A 17,194-nucleotide genomic window follows, 5' to 3' on the forward strand; every position below is an offset into this window, starting at 1 on the left:
TCCCCGGGGCCGCCCACGAGGGGCGGGCTGCGGCCAAATCTCCCGCCGGCCCGCGGCCGCACGCTGATTGGCTCCGGCGGGCCGGCGCCGGCTCCCGATTGGCCAGGGAGCCGGGGATAAAGGCTGGCGGCGCGGGAACCCGCGCTTGGTGGCTGGGCGGTGGCACCGGAGGGTCCCTGAGCTGCGAGCTTCCTGGAGGCGCCATGAGCTGCATCAACCTGCCCACCGTGCTGCCCGGCTCCCCCAGCAAGACCCGGGGGCAGATTCAGGTGCCGGCGCGGGGACGGGATCCCAGCACGCGGGAGGGCGGTCGGGGTCCGGGTCGGGGTTGTGGTTGTGGCCGTGGCCGTGGCCGGGCGTCCGTGCGCAGCGGGCCCCGCAGTGACCTCGCCTTCTCTCCTAGGTGATTCTAGGACCCATGTTCTCAGGAAAAAGGTAAGTAACTAATGACCTCGCGGGGACTACCTCCTTCCCCATCCCTCCCTTCCGGGAGACCCGTCCTCCTCCCCTGGCGCCCCGCCGGGGCCTGCCGCCCCTCTCAGACAGCACCCCCCAGGACAGCCCCCACTGCCGGATCGCGCGTTCCCGCCCAGGATGCCGCTCCGCCCTGGGATCCGATCCTGGAGCAGACGCTCTTCCCTGCCCGCCCAGTTCAGATCCTTCCATAGGGTCATTCCTCCGCCGTTCCTTCCTGCAGCTGGGTACAGCTGCTGACGCTTTAGCCTCTCACGAAAGCCCTCTCGGAAAGGGGCAGCCAGGTCTTGTCATGTTTTTTTGTTTTGTTTTGTTTTGTTTTCAATTTAAAATGTTAATTTTTTAAAAATCGTGTCTACTGTGGGCCAGGTCCTGTGCACCCTACTGTATGGGCACCCCTCCTTCTGGTGTGACTGTTTCCTTAGGTACTTTACACACTAAGGAGTCAGACCAGGGCGCCTTTGCTCCCCTGATGTGACAGGACCATTACCTGACCTAGGCAGGGCTAGCGAGCCCCCCGGGTAACTCCCTCTGCCCTGGGGGATTACTCCAGTGCGAACCTGTTGCCCCCCGTGGTGAGGCGAAGGTGGGCTCTGGGACCCAGAGGCAAATTCCACTTTTTTCTTGCACAAAAAGATTTTGTGAAGTCATTTCAGACTCTGTGAAGACCTCTGGGATGAGACTACTTTGGAATGCAATCTGGACCCCTCTCCTGTGCCTGGGCCTTTGCCTCTGCCCACCCCACCAGATCCCTGAGCCTTATTCCTGCATCCCCTCCCCGGACCACCTGAGGGTCATTCCTTGCCACCCTCCCCAAGGAGAGCACTTCCCACCCCAGCACACCTTTATTATTCCATTATTCCCGGGCTCCCTGGTGATCCCTCGTTGGCATCCCTCTCAGGGCTAGACTGTGAAGTCTCAGAGCACTGGCCGTCTGTCCTCACTGGTCTTTCTGTCCATTGGTGGGTCTCAGGCAGTAGACCCCTAGAAGGTGGTGGGGAGCCCCACTTGTGCCGAGGGGGTCTTCCTTGCCCACTCTTAACACCGTGGGCCTCATGTAGTGCTCTGCTCTTGCAGTACTGAGCTGATGCGACGGGTCCGTCGCTTCCAGATTGCCCAGTACAAGTGCTTGGTGATCAAGTATGCCAAAGACACTCGGTACAGCAGCAGCTTCTCCACACATGACCGGTGAGTTCCTGTCTCTTCTGTCCTGTCCCAGGACCTCCCCTGGAAACCCGGGGAATGTTCCCAAGGGACATACTGTCAGAGCTCTCTTTAGCAGGNNATGGTTAATAAGGCCGATGCCTGGCATTGAAACATTGCAACTCAGCAGACTTTCAAAGTCGCTCGGCAAGGGATCTTAGGACTTGGCCTTTCACAGAATTCTAGCCCAGTGCTCTTAACCAGGGCAGATTTGCGCCCCCTCCCCCAGAGTTCATTTGGCAATCTCTGGAGTCATTTTTAGTCTTCCAGCTGGAGTGGGGGAGGGCATGGGTGCCGCCGAACATCCCACGATGCACAGGACAGCCCCATGACAAATATTGATCCTGCCGCAATTGTCAACAGCGCTGCGCTCACGTCTGTGCGGTTGCAAACTGGTTTTCTTTAGCCCGCATGTTGCTTTTCCTTTAACTTTTATTTGTCTTAGCCTGGCTGGCTCTTGGTTGTCTTGTGGCCTTCACGCATCCCGGTTTTATGTTTATCCGCCCACGCCCTGCAGACATTTTCCGTTTGCCACCTGAGGTGGGGAGGGAGGGTTGAATTCAGTTTGACTCTTGCCTGTTCCTTGGCTACAGGTTGGGGCCTGCTATTTCTGAGCCTGGCCATTATCCCTGTCCTTGGGACTTGTCCGCCGGAGCCCCCAGCGGCAAAGCCATGCTGTGCCACGCATAGGGCTTGCAGACTCGGATCAGCCCAGTGTGTGGCCTCGGGGTGGGAGCGCCGGGTTTCTGAAGCCAGGCGGGTGGTGGGGTGGACAGTGCCCAGGACTCGGAGCTAAGCGTCAGGATTTGAGTGACGGGTGCTTCCGGCTGTGCTGTCTGAGGCGGGTCATTTCTGTCGTCCTGTCTGCTGCTGCCGCTGCACGGGGCATGTCCAGGGAGGCCAGTGAGACCAGAGGAGGCGGCACAAACGCTCTCCAGCCCGGGCTACGGAGGCTGGGACAGGCCCTTGGCGGGAGTGACAGGGCTCCAGAGGCACTGCCCTCGCCCGCCCTCTGGTTTTCTCTATTTGGGGAGGGAAGGGGGAATTTAAAATGCACGCAATACCAGCTCATGCTCTTCCCAGATCTTGGAGTAGAATTGTAGCAAGGTAATAACGAAGCCGTGGTTGTAAAGTATTTTAGTTTTCTGAATACAGCTACAGGCTGCTGAGCCTTCCGAAAGCACCAGCCCCCAGGGGCACCCAGGTGGCTCAGTTGGTGAAGCATCTGCCTTCAGCTGCCTTCAGCTCAGGTCATGATCCCAGGGTCCTGGGGAGCAGGGAGTCCGCGTCTCCCTCTGCACCCCACCCCAGCCCCGCTCATGTGCTCCCTCTCTCAGATAAATAAATAAAATCTTAAAAAAAAAAAAAAAAAAAAAAGGAAGTACCAGCCCCTGAGAAGGCTAGTTGAGGAGCAGGAAAAATGAACACAGAAGAAAACAACATTGTAGAAAAACAGACCCTGTTTAAAAAGACAGAGGACAGAGAATAGTATCCCTCTTCAGAAAAGGCCCTGGGTGTGGGGGTGGAACCTTCCCACACACGGCCTTTGGCTTTCAAACTCTTCTAGATACGCTTTTCCCCGTTGGGCACACAGGGCAACAGTAGGACCTTGGATTTGAATCTTGACTCTGCTCGTTAATACCTCTGTGATCGTGGAGAAATCCTCCGATCTGCCAGAAGGCCCACATGGCTTGAGTTCTTCTCTGGCAGTGCTGGCTCGAGTCCCAGGTGTACGTCCGCTGGGACACACAGGCCCAGTCTGGTGCTCTGCCCAGGACCACGTTGGGCTTTCCTGGGCACTTTCGCCTTGCGTGGGCCCCTTCCTCCATAAAAAGAAAGAAGTACAAAATTATATTTTATGACCACATTGATAGAAAGACAACTAGAATGCAGTCCGAGTTGTATTTATGTGCTCTTTTTCTCATTTTTAAAAGAAGTTAAAGCATTTTGCCTGGCCTGGCCCACACCCAATGGAAGGGGAGCCTTCGAGTCTCTGTTGGGCTCTGTACCGCGCGCTGCTAATTTCTAGTCCAGCGCATCAAGGGAAATAACTTGTGTTGAATGACTGGTTTTGTGAACATGGGCCTTTATTCTCCCCAAAGGCCTCCCACAGGCACTAACTAACTAACAACAGTGCAGCGTGTTTGCGGGTAGGGTGGTCACGGGAGCTGTTCCCCAGCCCCCGTGTTCAGTTTCTGCACCCTTGCCTTGCTCACGTGCTGGCTCTCTCTCCCCAGGAACACCATGGAGGCACTGCCAGCCTGCCTGCTCCGGGACGTGGCCCAGGAGGCCCTGGGCGTGGCCGTCATAGGCATTGACGAAGGGCAGTTTGTAAGTCGGCTTGTCCCTGGCATTCTGCCTACGAACTCCCAGTCTGTCCCCCTTTCTCCTCTGCTGCTTTGGAGGGTGTTTGTTCTATCTCTGATCTTTTAGTAAACAACATAAACTTGCTTCAAGCGATGTCTGAATGCCCTTTGGATTCTCCGTACTGCTTTTCAGGCTTTAAGAGATTTATTTTACCTTCTTAAAAATAGATATAAAAGGAACCCCCGAATGGCTCAGTCAGTTAAGTGTCTGCCTTCCGCTCAGGTCATGATGCCAGAGTCCTGGGATCGAGTCCCGCATCAGGCCCCTTGTTCAGCAGGGAGCCTGCTTCTCCCTCTCCCTTATATATATAATTTTTAAAAAGGTGGGAGGGGCACCTGGGTGGCTTAATCAGTTGAGCCTCTGACTCTTGATTTTGGTTCAGGTTGTGAGACTGAGCCCCACGTCAGGCTGCACTGGGCGTGGAGCCTGCTTAAGATTCCGTTTCTCCCTCTCCTCCCCACTAAGAAAAAAATATATATATATTTACAGTGAACAAAAAAAAATTTAGGTTTCTTGGGGTGCCTGGCCAGCTCAGTCCGTAGAGCGTAAGATTGTTGGTCTCGAGGTCATGAATTCAAGCCACTTTCTCAACACTGGTATGTAAGCAACATTGTTTGCCTCCTCGTTGCTTCTGGCTTGTTCTTTATGGGTTTCTCTTCTTGGGAAGCGCATCCTCTAGTACCTCTTGCAGCCCAGGACATTTTGGTGGGAGCTTTCTGACTCTCGGGAGGAAAATGTCTTTATTTTGTTCTGTACGTTAAGCGGGTGGCAGAGGGTAGCTTGACGATGGTTTTTCCCTGTGGCTTTGGAAAAGCAGCACCCCTTCCCGCCACCATCGGTCTGTGAATGCCTTCCTGAGCAGGTGGCTGGGTGGCAGGTTTGCTCTCAGAAAAGTGTGTCCTGGGAGGTCTTATGCTTAGTTACCCTGTTCGGTGTCTGGTGTGCCTTTTACATTTGAGCGTGGTGCCTTCATGCCTGTCGGGGAGAAGGAAGCCATTATCACTCCGAATCTCTCTCCCCACCTCCGGCAGGTGTTCTGGGAACATCTCCCAAAGTGTGTGTGGTTTCAAAGACTATTTTTCATTTGGGATTTCCAGTTAGTTCTTTTCGCGTCACTCCCGCTCTAATGCACACATCCTTGTTTCTGTTTACGGATGTACCGTTTGTTTTAACTGCTGCTGTTCCTTCCCTTGTCTTTCTGAAAATCTTGTGTTAAAGGCTTTTCTGGCTCAGTCTTTCCTTTATTCAGGAGTGCGGCTGGCTGAGTCTGCGCGTTGTCCTTCGTGGTCTTGGTTTCCCTCCTGTGCTGTGGGATGCTTTGTTGCTGTGTGTAGTGACTGGTTAGTGATTGCTGCAGGAGACCCCACGCTGTGGGACCTGGGGGCGTCTCACTGAGGGCCTGGGGAGGGCTTGCTTCTTAGGATTGGGGCTTATGGGGCTCATTCTGGGGACGGCTTTAGGAGGTTGGTTTAGTTCTCGATTCTGTGCCCTCAGGAAGGGAGGTGATCCTGACCGGCATCCTAAACCTTCTGTCTAGGGAGGGGGGACCAGGAGGCTGAAGCCAGGTTGGTAAAGCAGCAGTGGTCACTCCTATTGGCCAGGACGGGGAAACATGTGGTCCCTTGTAGCCTAAACATGTTCATGTGCGTCTGCGCTCAGACGGGACTATGGAGGCTCGTGTTTTGGCCTTGAGCCACCGCGGTCATGGAGCAGCCTTGCCTGATGCTCACGGTCCGTGAAATGAATTACATTCCGTGGGATAACTCCAGGGCCCGGCTGGGAGTGCCGGGCCAGCGTCACTGCTGGGGCTGCTCTTCTCTTTTCACAGCCCAGAAAAACAAATACAAATCCCTTTACCTGTAGGTGCCACATCTGTCTAGGCTTTATAGGGGTACGTTTTTAAAGAGGGGGGCTCCTATCACGCTGTGCGGTTGTTCACGTGTCAGCAAATGCACCCGTCTACAAGGATGTACCCATCCTTACGAATGCTTACAAATGTACCACATCTTACTTACACTGGCCCCCTGGCACGTGCCATTTAAAGCTGTGATGGACATCTTGGCCTGCGGTCTGCTGTATTGGGATTTATCTGCTAAGTGGAATTGCTGGTCAAGGGGCCAATTTCATTCATTCATTCATTCATTCATTCATTCATTTATCAGTACTTTCAGGGCTTGTGCCCCATGCCGGCTGTGTTCCTGCTGTTGGGAATGCAGCCAGAGTCTCCATCCCTGAGCTTACATTCTAGTCCAGGGAGAGAATGATGTCATAGGTCAGGTGGAGACAACTGGAGGGAAAGGCACCGTCGGGGGGACAGAACTAAGGTGGGGTGATCAGAAAGGGGCCTGTGGGAGAGCCAGGGAGTGAGCTGTTGGCTGGCGGGGTGTGTCTCCGGTAGGAGGGAAGTAGGTGGCTCCAGGCAGGCTCCCCAGTGATGGAGAACAGACAGCAGGTGCAGAGGGCAGTGTGACCACTGGGCCTTTGCAGAATTACAGGAGAGAGGAGTGAAGGGCGGGTGGCGGAGCGTGCCCATGTGAGCACACCCACATGTGCGCCCGCACACCCTGTACCATGGCATTTCTCCTTCGTTGCTGCTGCCTGACATCTGTTTCCATGTTTATTGGCTACTTGTATTTCTTTCTCCTTTTGTAAGTTGCCTTGGAAGGCCTTCCCCTCCTTTTTCTCTTGGTCTGTCTTTCCTCCACTTTGTCACATGCTGTAACTATGTCTTCTCTGTTTGCCTTTGGGTTCTGTCCGTGGTGTTTCCTTTAGTGTTTTCCATCCACGGTTGAATATTTTAGTTGGTCCCATCCTTTGTGGTCTTTGCCCCTGTGAGGCTGGCGTGTCTGCCAGGAAGCGAGGCCCCGGGCGGGGCAGAGCCAGGGCTCACTCAGCTGCGATCACGAGCCAGCCGGCTCTTGGCAGGAAGGTGACGGAGGTGCAAATCCACTCGGAGGCTTCCTAATTTCTGCTCTGGGCTCTTTCCCCTCCACTGAAACTCCTTTAGGAAGGGGCTCGCCGCCAGTCGCCCGGAGGTGTGGAATGGGCAGCTGGACACCAGTGGGCCAACTCGCCACCAGCGAGAACCCTCTGCTGGTACTTTCCTACCTGGATCCCATGTTGTAACTATTTGTGTCTACCAAGAAAACCCTAAATTTGCCAAGTGCTTGGAAGTTTTATTTTATTTTATTTGTTAATTATTTATTTTTTAAGTTTTTATTTATTTAAGTAATCTCTATACCCAGTGTGGGGCTCAAACTCATGACCCTGAGATCGAGTTGCATGCTTTTCTGACTGAGCCAGCTGGGTGCCCTGAAGTTCTAGTTTATTTCTTTTCTTTTCTTTTTTCTTTTTTTAAAAAGATTTTATTTATTTATTTGAGAGAGAGCGAGAGAGCACAAGAGAGAGCACAGGCAGGGGGAGCCACAGAGGGAGAGGGAGAAGCAGGCTCCCCACTGAGCAGGGAGCCCGATGCTGGGACTCGATCCCAGGACGCTGGGATCACGACCCGAGCTGAAGGTAGATGCTTAACCATCTGAGCCACCCAGGTGCCCCTATTTATTAAAGATTTTTTACTTATTTATTTGAGAGTGAGTGTGTGGGAGTAGGGGGAGGGGCAGAGGGAGAGGGAGTTGGCTCCCTGCTGAGCATGGAGCCCAACATGGGGCTCTTAGGGGCTCTCCTCACTGGGAGATTTCGACCTGAGCTGAAACCAAGAGTTGAGACTTACCCGACTGCGCCCCCAGGCGCCCCCTGCAGGTCTGTTTTCAGTGTGACCTGCACTGTTTGCCCAGCGCTGCTGTAACAGGGAGCACCGACTGGCAGCTTACACAGCAGGAACTGATTCTCTCCTGTTCTGGAGGCTGGAAGCCCGAAATCAGGGTGTGGGTAGGCTCATTTCCTTGTGAGGGCCAGGACGGGGAACATTCCGGGCCTCTCCCCTTGGTTTATAGATGGCCATCCTCCCTCTGTGACTCTGTCCAAATGTTCCCTTCTTGTAAGGACACCAGTCACATGAAATGGGGTCTCACCCTGCTGGCCTCACTTTAATGGGATGGCATCTGCGAAGACCCTACCTCCAAATGAGGTGATTTTCTGAGGTCCTGGCGGTTAGGGTTTCCACGTGAATGTGGGGGGTGGGAGGGGACACAGGTCAACCCCTAACATAACACAAAAACGAATAACAATAAAGACCAATGCCAGTAGAGAGCTTCCCGGTTGGCCCTCTGCAGCGCGTCCTCATCTCAGGGGCCTCGGGCACCCCCGCTGGGGACCTAGGGAGGTGGCACGTGAACAGGGGCCCAAGCGAGCTCTTTGAATGTTGGCATCGGCACAGGGGGTGGGAGGGGGGCAGAGGCCTTCCTCGGGCCCCCACCCCTGGGTGTGGAAGGACCGGGGTCCTGACATTATGCCTCCATGTGGCGGGTGAGGCACGGGGCTGCTCGTCTCCGGGTGGTTTTGCCCCCACCCCCCACCAGGGGATTATTTGGTAAGGTCTGGAAACCGTTTTCTCTGTGACAACTTAGAGAGGGGGGTGTTTACTGGCTGAGAGCCCCTTGAAGGCTGGGAGCTGCATTTCTGTGACCCGCAATGTGTGGGCGACCGTGCTGGAGTTGGGGGTGGGGGAAGGTGGGGGCTGCTTCTGTGCTCGGGCCTGGTCAGTCCTACAGAGGGTAGTCGGATTTGGCTTCAGCTGAATCCGACTCAAATTGCTCTTGGTTTTCCTAGCCACCTTCACGGACCTTGTCTTGCTAACTGTCCGGGTCTCCATAACCTCACACCTCAGTAAATGGGCCAAGCCAGGCCTGAACGGCTTGGGGAGGGACCTGCTGCCCCAAGACAAGAATGTGCCCGTTCACACAACCCGAAGATCCATGCAGATAGACAAACACAGTCCACTGGAGGCAGTATGATTGAGCGTGAAAACTCATAAAGGATCTGCAAAGTAGCAGCCTCACCCCGGGCCGCTTAGAATGACAGTTGATTTACCAAGTAAACGCAGGGCCTGCTGTGTCGTCCTGCTCTGTAAGTGGCTGGTGGAACCCTGACCCCTCTTTAGGCATCAGAGAGCACATCGTCCGTTCACTATTTGAGTGCCTTGGATCTGTAAGCAACACCGGGGGTGTTCCTTGCCATTTCTTAGGCTCAGAAACATGGACTCAGGGGCTCCTGGGTGGCTCAGTCATTAAGCGTCTGCCTTCGGCTCAGGTCATGATCCCAGGGGCCTGGGATCGAGCCCCGCATGGGCTCCCTGCTCAGCGGGAAGCCTGCTTCTCCCTCTCCCACTCCCCCTGCTTGTGTTCCCTCTTTCACTGTGTCTCTGTCAAATAAATAAATAAAATCTTAAAAAAAAAAAGAAAAAGGAAACATGGACTAATTGCCAAGGTCACACAGTCATGGGTCCAACCAGAGTAGGGTTCAAGGCAGGCAGCCCTCTGGCCCGAGGTTTTGGCCACCGCGGTATTAGACCGCCTCCAGCTGGTCTGCATCACTAGTGACAGGTCCGATGTGCTGGGGCCCGGAGTGCACCTGCTCTGTCGTGAAAAGCTGGCGATGGTTAGTGGACGTGGGCGGTCATGGATGTGCATGGCTATGGGAGGTGGGGCTGAACACAGAGACACTGGTCTCCTGGTCTGGGGCGCTGGCAAGAGGGCTGGGGTCGCCCTGTTCTCATGCTCCACACTGATGGGTGGCAGTGTCTCCGTGACTCCCGGAAGCTGCTGCTCGGGGTGGAAGCTCACAGACATCCCCCTACCCCTGTCCCCTTCCAGTTCCCAGACATCGTGGAGTTCAGCGAGACTATGGCCAACGCCGGGAAGACCGTGATTGTGGCCGCGCTGGATGGGACCTTCCAGAGGAAGGTGAGGTATCCGATCCAGGCCTTAGGAGGGGATCTGGAGGGAAGGAAGGGCCGGAGCCTTGGAGCCTCTTCTCTCAGTGCAGTGCTACCTGGATGACCGGGGCTTGGCACTTGGGGGCACTCTGAGCTGGGCAGTGCCCTAGAGTGGGCACTCAGATGAGGCAGACCCAGCTCCCTGGCTTGCCTGGGAGTCCATCCCGGACTGGACACTGCCTGCTGCAGGGGATGGCACTCTGGGGAAAGCAAGGTCAAGGCAAGGTTTCCCTGGGTCCCTGCTTGTGAGTCCAAGGGTTTCAAGGAAAAACCCACCTGGCCAGGTAGATGTGCTCACCCTGTCTTCCCCTGGGAGTGTAGGCATTCGGAACCATCCTGAACCTGGTGCCCCTGGCGGAGAGCGTGGTGAAGCTGACAGCCGTGTGCATGGAGTGCTTCCGGGAGGCCGCCTACACCAAGCGGCTAGGCTCGGAGAAAGAGGTAGCCCCCACGTGCCTGCTCCGGGGCGGGGGATGGGGGCGTGGGGCGGGACCCGGAGGCGCTGTGCCCCTGCTCAGTCCAGGCCCTTTGCGTCCCGTGGCCAGGTCGAGGTGATTGGAGGAGCAGACAAATACCACTCCGTGTGCCGCCTCTGCTACTTCAAGAAGGCCTCGGGTCTGCCCGCCGCGCCGGACGGCAAGGAGAACAAGGAGAACTGCCCGGTGCCGGTGCCGGGAAAGCCGGGAGAGGCGGGGGGAGTCCGGAAGCTGTTCTCCGCGCATCAGATCTTGCAGTGCAGCCCGGCCAACTGAGGCTCCCTTTCTCGCGGCCGCCCCCTGCTGGCCGCCCCCCGTCCCCGGCTGGCCGCCCCACCCCCACCCGAGGGCCGCCGCGCAGCCCTCCTCAGGAGGAAGTGGGGGGTGGGGCGAAGACGGGACTTTCTGCCTCCTGGGTGCGGGTCCTGGGCTGGTGGTCTGCACGTCCCCTTTTCCCCTTTCTTGGTTCCCTTCCCGGCTGCTGGTCCACTCATGAGCTCAGGGTCTGGCCACCGCCGTCACCCCCCTCCCTCCTGTGGGGTGAGGGGCAGAACCGTACACTGTGGCGACATCGGCGCCCATGGCTTCTTCCCCCTTGTGGCTTTGGCTGTTGGGTTTCTGTTCTCGCTGGGAAGTCCGAGCGCCAGAGCCTCCGGCACAGACCGAACCTCGGCCCACGCAAAGGTTTCTGTCTCTGCTTGGGACTGACTCCTGGCCTCCCAAGGGCGGCTGGACTTGTGCCCTCCTGCTTCCGACACTCCGGTCATCATTTTCCCCAGAATTACAGCCTCTCTCACATGGGAGACACTTACCCTGCTGGGGCTCAGGTCCCAGAGGCTTATCTTTTAAAGGGGGGGGGTTGTTTGGGGCAGAGGTGGCTAGGGTTGGGGTCTATGATTCTGTTGTAGCGTGTGAATTAATAACTAATATTAAAATTTACGGGTTGGTGAAAGCACATTTTTTTTTTTTAAGATTTCATAAGATCTCATAAGAGAGCATGAGTAGGAGGAGGGGCAGAGGGAGAGGGACAAGCAGATTCCCCACTGCGCTGGGAGCCTGATCCCAGGACACAGATCACGACCTGAGCAGAAGTCAGACACTTAACCGAGCCACCCAGGTGCCCCGTAAACACATTTGTCTTTACAGCCTGGGATGCCCTGGGTCTCACTGTAGACAACTCTGATATGACAAGGGTGGGGATTTCTTTCCAGATCTTTTTCTAGAACTACTAGTCTCTTAGCCACAACACTTTAACCAAGAAGCGACCATGAAGGCTGTCCTAGGAGGAACATTTGCTTGCTCTTCTGTCTGGGCGGGTTTCAGGACAAAATGGGTGGACGGAGGAGCCTGGGGCCCAGGATGGAAAGACAAGGCTATGGTCAGAGCTGCCAGCTGGGGCTGTGGGGTCAGGTTTTGTTTGTGAAACAGACACTTGATAGCTCAGGCGCCCAGAAGACTAGCTGAGCTGTACCTTGTAAAATGGGCTGTCAGCGGCTTGCATGGAAGCAAGAATCCGCTGGGGTGGGCAAGCTCCCTCAACCCCAAACTGGGTGCAGATGGGATCAGGGTTCCGGGGTGGCCTCCTTGCCCTGGCTTGCCTCTCCCCTTTGCTCTACTCCAGCTTGCCAGTGGCTGGTCCTGAGTCACAGAGGTGTTCACAGAACCGTATTAGTTGGTACTCAGGATTTTCAAACTAACAGGCCCACTTCTGACAGTCCCTGCTGTCACTGCTCCAAAAGGGAAACGAGGTGCTTCAGCGACCCTGGCCTCTCCTGCCGGAGATGGGCTCGCTCCCTTGGGGCGGGCCATCCCAGGGTACTCCTCACTGCTAGGAGGCGTTGGGAAGGAAAGGGTTACCAGGGAAGGGGCATTTAGTGGGGCAGCTCCCAGGTGCCCCCACCCCAACTCTAGCAAGGGCACAGCAGGGCCTTGGCAAAGCCGCCCAGAAGAGCTGTCTTGTTTACAGGCTGAGCTCGGCTGCTATTTTAAGATGCTGATGGACGGCAGCGGGAGGCATGAGACCCCAGACAAGGGAGTGTGTGCGCCTGCGTGCACTAGGCATACCAGAGGGGCAGACTGCCCTGACTATTCAAAATGCAAATTCATAAAGCACCCCCCTCCCAGGGTGCACCCAGGAGTGGAATTTCTCCTCAACCCCTAGGCTGAGGCCCAAGGAATGACAATGGAGATTATGAACGAGAAAAACATTTATTCTGTCTTGGAATCTGCCTACTAGAACCAAGGATCTGTGCATCTTATCCCCCTTAATACATTCAGAACAGCCCAGGGGCTGTGGGTGCACCCCACACCTAACAGTGGCAGAATATTTACATAAAGCTGGGTATTTCCGGTCAGGCAAAGCCCCTCCCTGTTGCCAAGTGTTGAGAACAAGGAGAAGGGAGTGCTACCCCGTGCCCCCTGCCGCGAGCATCCGCCCAGCCCAGCCCAGCCGCTGTCAGGCGACCAGCCCAGAGGCACAGGCACAGGGTAGGGACCCCAGATCCAAGAGCGAGCAGACACGACAGCAGTGAGCACAGGGCTGCCAGCTCCCAGGGCAGGCACGGGGCTGCGGACACGGTAGCGCCAGGAGGTGGGAAACAGACCTGAGTGAGCAGGAAAGGGGGCCCCGGCCCAGCACCAGCCGCAGTGCAGGTGGAAGGCTTGCAGCCTCATCTTTGGCACAGAACCCCAAGTAACTGCGACCACCACGGCCTGGATCTGAGCCTGGCTCCTTTGGGCTGGACAGAAGCTAAGGCACTTGTCAAAACAGCATGTCAGGCACGTCTAGCTCTTTCGGGTTGGGGTGGAGATCATTAAAAGCAGTAACAAAACACATCTGGCTAAAAACCCTTTTCTAAAAAATGCCCTTGAGGAGTGGTGGGTGAAGGCCGTGGGGCAGAGGCACTTCTGGCCGGGGCTCCACGCCAGCAGCCCAGGGTGGGGGAGGGGAGCAGGGGCTCCGACAGGCACCGGACAGGATGAGGAGGCCACAGCTCCAGGAGGCAAGGCTCATGGGAGGAGTCCGGGTTAGGGGGGAGGCCCCCCGAGCACCCTCTCTGCCTCCCTTACCATCCGCGGCTGCAGCTCAGTACACGGGGGGCGGCTGGTAGCCCTCAGCGGTCTCGGCGTTCTGGGTGAAGGGTGGCTGTTGGTAATTGTCCACAGACGCGCCAGGGTAGGAGGCGTAGGCTGTGCTGGGGTCTGGGGTGGGATCTACGTAGTTCTGGATGAAGTCGTCCACTCCGGCCTTGTAGCGCTGGTAGGCCAGGGAGGCCAGTGCACCCTGCAGGGAGCCCCGAGTTCAGCCTTCCACCACCCTTCTCCAAAAATACTGCAACCCTTGTCCGCCCCGGCCCACCTACCCAGGAGAAGATGGAGAAGAAGCTGAAGGTGATGGCTGCCCGGGCCGAGTCGGCCCCCACGAGCACATCTGCCTCCTTGGTGGCTGCCCACTGGTTGGTAAGGAAGCAGAAACCAACGAACCACAGGAAGGTCCAGAGAGCTGGGAAGAAGGCCGGGAGGGCAAGGTCAGCTCCATGGTGGAGGCAGGGGCTGCTTGGGGACCCAGGAGGGGCCCCCCCGTGCTGGCAGGGGGGTGGGGGAGGCCCTGGGCAAGGATCTCCCAGAAGCATCCAGGAGTATAAAGGGCACTGATGCCGAAGCCAGGGTGGGGACCGGGGTGCCTGGCTCCAGAGCCCCCTGACCATGACTCAACATTGGTGGGCTTCGGCAGACCAACAGAAATCCCTGTGCAAGTCGGTCTGCTTGAGTGGGGCGGGGGACCCGGGGCCGCTCCGGGCCCCTCCCGAGGTTGCCGAGGCCCTGCAATCCCAGAGCCCCAGGGCTTTGGGGAACACTGCCTGCTCCTATTCACCTCCCCAGGTAGAATGGGGGCGCTGGTAGCAGGTACCTGAGAAGAGCAGGTCGCCGATGACCAGGTATTTGCGGTCAGTGGCATTGCTGATCTGGGGGAAATAGACGTCAACCACGAGGAAGAAGGCCGAGGCCAGGAAGGCCAGCACCCCAATGGCGCTGCCATAGCCGCACGCATCCTCGTTGCGGTTGAAAACGCAGTATTTCTGTTCGGAGAGGTGGTTATTGCTGTAGCCCTCGCCGAAAATGCACGAGAACACGATCAAGGCAAAGACCTGAGGGGACAGGTGGGGAAGGGCTGAGTGGTCATCAGACAACCCCCAGGGGGGCACACATGACGGGGACCCTGGGCTCTCCCACTGCTGCTGTTCCCCTTGGGGGGGGTCAGGTGCCATGGCCCCTTCTGAACTTGGGGTGTGAGCTGATAAGCAAGTTGCCTCCTGGTGCACGGTCCCCACTTCTCCCTACTCCCTTCTCTCAGGCCAGCAGCAGATACCAGCACAGCCGCCATCAGCAGGGGCACGGCTGGGAATTCCTGGACTGGGGGGCAGTGGGGAACGGCCGGGGATCTCCTGAGAGGGCACTGCCCCGCCCCAGCTGGCTGCCAGGAGGGGTCATCGTGGTTCAGTAGGAGTTGGGCCACAAAGTTACAGAAACCCAGGCTCGGAGCCTCGCCCCCAGATTATCTTCTGCCTGTCTCCTCTCTGGCACCCAACCTCTGCCTGAACACCTCGGGGACGGACAAGTCCCCCCGCTCAGGAGAGGCACGCCAGTGCGCTCTGAGCAGAAGACCGTGGCCCAGACTCCCACTCCTTGGTGCCCCCCCAACTCTTTCCTGCTCCAGCCTGGCCTCCCCAGTTTGGCCAGCCGTCTTCCTACAAGGACTACTGGCCTCTTTGGTATCGTGACTGTCCCCTCTGAGGGAACCCCAGCCTGCTTCCTGCCCATAAGTGAGTCCTGTCTGCATAGGACACCCCCGGCTAGTCTGACTGGCAGGCCCTGTGGACACAGTTCTGCACTCAGAACCCTGCAGGTCCCAGTTGGGCGTGCAAGGGGGCATGCCAGCCAGAACTCTGGGAGGGGCTCCAGGCCCTTGGGAGCAGCCTCATGTCACCTCATCTCCTCCCCAAACTTCCAGGCCACCACCCCGTGTCAGCAGATGCTGGGATGCAGGACAATCTGGACACCTGGCTCTCACCGGGAGGGGCCCAGGCCTCTCCCCAGCCCTGCCCTGCTGGAACAAGGTCTGTGAACAGGCTCTGGAGCTGGCAGTCACAAGCCCCACCCCCAGCGGGAGATGAAGCCGGAACTCCGGGATGCTCGGAGCAGTGTGCCAGGCCCCACTCCTGGTACAGCCGTCCCAACACCCGGGGCATCTGCCCCTTGGAGCAGACCCCACGATCGGGCAGGGAGGGGGCATGGGTGCCACTAGGACACCTCAGAAGTCTCCAGTCCCAGGAAGGCATGGCGCGGGCACTTCAGTCCCAGCCCTCTGCCTGCCCACTCTCTAACACCTTCTTCAACTTCCGGAGCTGGTTGTCCAAGAGCCTGTGACCACCCCCCCACCCCCCCAACCTGGTGCTGGAGGGCTCCCCTCCCTCACAGGGAAGGGTACATCCTGGGGTCCCCTGATCTTGCGGGGAAGCAGACCCGCGGCCTGCTCCAGAGTGGAAGGGAGATACTGTTTTGGGGAGCCAGATTGCCCCGGTACCCCACGTGGCTTTGGAAAGCCCCTTCCCGGAGAATTCCCCCAGCACGGAGTCTCAGCACGCCCGCCACCTGTCCTGGAGCTGCCCCAAGCTCCTCCCACCGCCAGCAGGGCGACAGGCCTGCTCCCCGCGGCGCCTCCGGGCCACCCCGCGCCGGGGCCCGACCGGTGGGGGGCAGCGGGGACCAGGAGAAGGTGGGGGAAGCTGGGGCCCGTGGGTGGGAGCCGACGGGGCCCTAGGCCGGGAGGGCGGCGGGGTCCGGGCCCTCTCGCCGGCTCCACGCGCGCCACCCGCACCCTCCCGGCCTCGGCCGCCGCCACCTGTCGCGCTCGCAGGCTCGCGGCAACCCCCTCCCCCGCCCGGGCCCGGCGGCCCAGTCCGGTCCCCCGGCCCGACGCCCCCACAGGCTCACCAGGCACAAGATGCGCGTCACCACCTGCGGCTGCGTCAGGAATCGCTGCAGGTCGAAGGAGCCGCCCGCCTTGGCCGCGCCGTAGGCCCCGCTCTCCATGTCGCCGTCGCCGTCGCCGCCGCCGCCGCCGCGGACCGCCGAGGACCCAGCCACCGCCCCGCCCCGCCCCCAGGGCGTGGCCAGCGCGGCCCCAGGGACCGAGGGCAAAGTGCGGCCCGCCGCCAGTGGCGAGTAGAGCTGGCGGGGCCTGCGTTCGGCCGCGGACAGCCGTCCAGCCCACCTCGTGGCCCGGGCCTCGTCCCCCTTCTCCCAGATAAGGGCCAGAGAGTGCTCAGGAAGAGAGGGACGCACGGCGGGCCCGCCCCTCTACCCCACCCACATTTTGCCCCCGCCCTCCCGCCTTCTTCTCCAGGAAGCTCACTCGGTGCCTGTCTGGGTATCACCTGCCCAGGACCCAGGCTCATAAGCACCCCCTCTTCTCTCCCCATTCTATCCAAAACCGCAGGCCACAGCCTGGACGCACTCTCTGACTGGCCTGTCACTCTTTGCTTCTCTCTGGAGTTAAGCCTGGGGTGGCGTCGAGCCCCGCCCCCGCCAAATCTTCCCCAGCTGGACCAGGTCCCAAGTATCTTTGACTTCAGACTTCCATGCCCAAGATGGTGTGCGAACAGAAACAAAGTTTCCAGGGTGACAGGCAGAGGACAGGGTTTAATCCAATTCTCCTCCCCCAACACACCCCCAAATGGTTTAGAGCATCTGAACAGGGAAGGCCGAGTGGGGGGGGGGG

At 58.1% G+C, this 17,194-nt stretch overlaps 2 protein-coding genes and 1 long non-coding RNA gene across 6 annotated transcripts; 1 reads left to right on the forward strand and 2 right to left on the reverse strand.

Annotated features, from left to right (window-relative positions):
- The first annotated feature begins 113 nt into the window (after window positions 1-113).
- On the forward strand, window positions 114-11,360 carry TK1 (thymidine kinase 1). 2 transcript variants are annotated; one of them, XM_040640121.1, is made up of 7 exons: window positions 114-269; window positions 404-435; window positions 1,552-1,662; window positions 3,915-4,008; window positions 9,816-9,905; window positions 10,259-10,378; window positions 10,483-11,360. In XM_040640121.1, exons 1-7 carry the CDS (start codon window positions 204-206, stop codon window positions 10,687-10,689), a joined length of 720 nt encoding a protein of 239 aa, XP_040496055.1. In that variant the 5' UTR covers window positions 114-203; the 3' UTR covers window positions 10,690-11,360. The 2 variants fall into 2 exon arrangements, with proteins under 2 accessions (XP_040496055.1, XP_040496056.1); XM_040640122.1 differs by lacking the exon at window positions 1,552-1,662.
- Window positions 2,800-10,348, reverse strand: LOC121104953. The gene is made up of 2 exons (XR_005837312.1): window positions 10,214-10,348; window positions 2,800-3,496 (listed from the first exon to the last, which is right to left on the reverse strand). It is a non-coding gene; the product is annotated as an uncharacterized LOC121104953 (long non-coding RNA).
- A 1,242-nt stretch (window positions 11,361-12,602) lies between the features above and the next one.
- Window positions 12,603-16,570, reverse strand: SYNGR2 (synaptogyrin 2). 3 transcript variants are annotated; one of them, XM_040640123.1, is made up of 4 exons: window positions 16,408-16,567; window positions 14,324-14,561; window positions 13,776-13,915; window positions 12,603-13,696 (listed from the first exon to the last, which is right to left on the reverse strand). In XM_040640123.1, the coding sequence occupies exons 1-4, from the start codon at window positions 16,504-16,506 to the stop codon at window positions 13,499-13,501; spliced, it is 675 nt and encodes a 224-aa protein (XP_040496057.1). In that variant the 5' UTR covers window positions 16,507-16,567; the 3' UTR covers window positions 12,603-13,498. The 3 variants fall into 3 exon arrangements, with proteins under 3 accessions (XP_040496057.1, XP_040496058.1, XP_040496059.1); XM_040640124.1 differs by having other exon boundaries at window positions 14,324-14,492; window positions 16,408-16,566; XM_040640125.1 differs by lacking the exon at window positions 13,776-13,915 and having other exon boundaries at window positions 16,408-16,570.
- Between the last annotated feature and the right edge of the window lie 624 nt (window positions 16,571-17,194).

This window comes from Ursus maritimus, unplaced genomic scaffold, assembly GCF_017311325.1.
Source record: "Ursus maritimus isolate PB19 unplaced genomic scaffold, ASM1731132v1 scaffold_24, whole genome shotgun sequence".
NCBI lineage: Eukaryota > Metazoa > Chordata > Mammalia > Carnivora > Ursidae > Ursus > Ursus maritimus.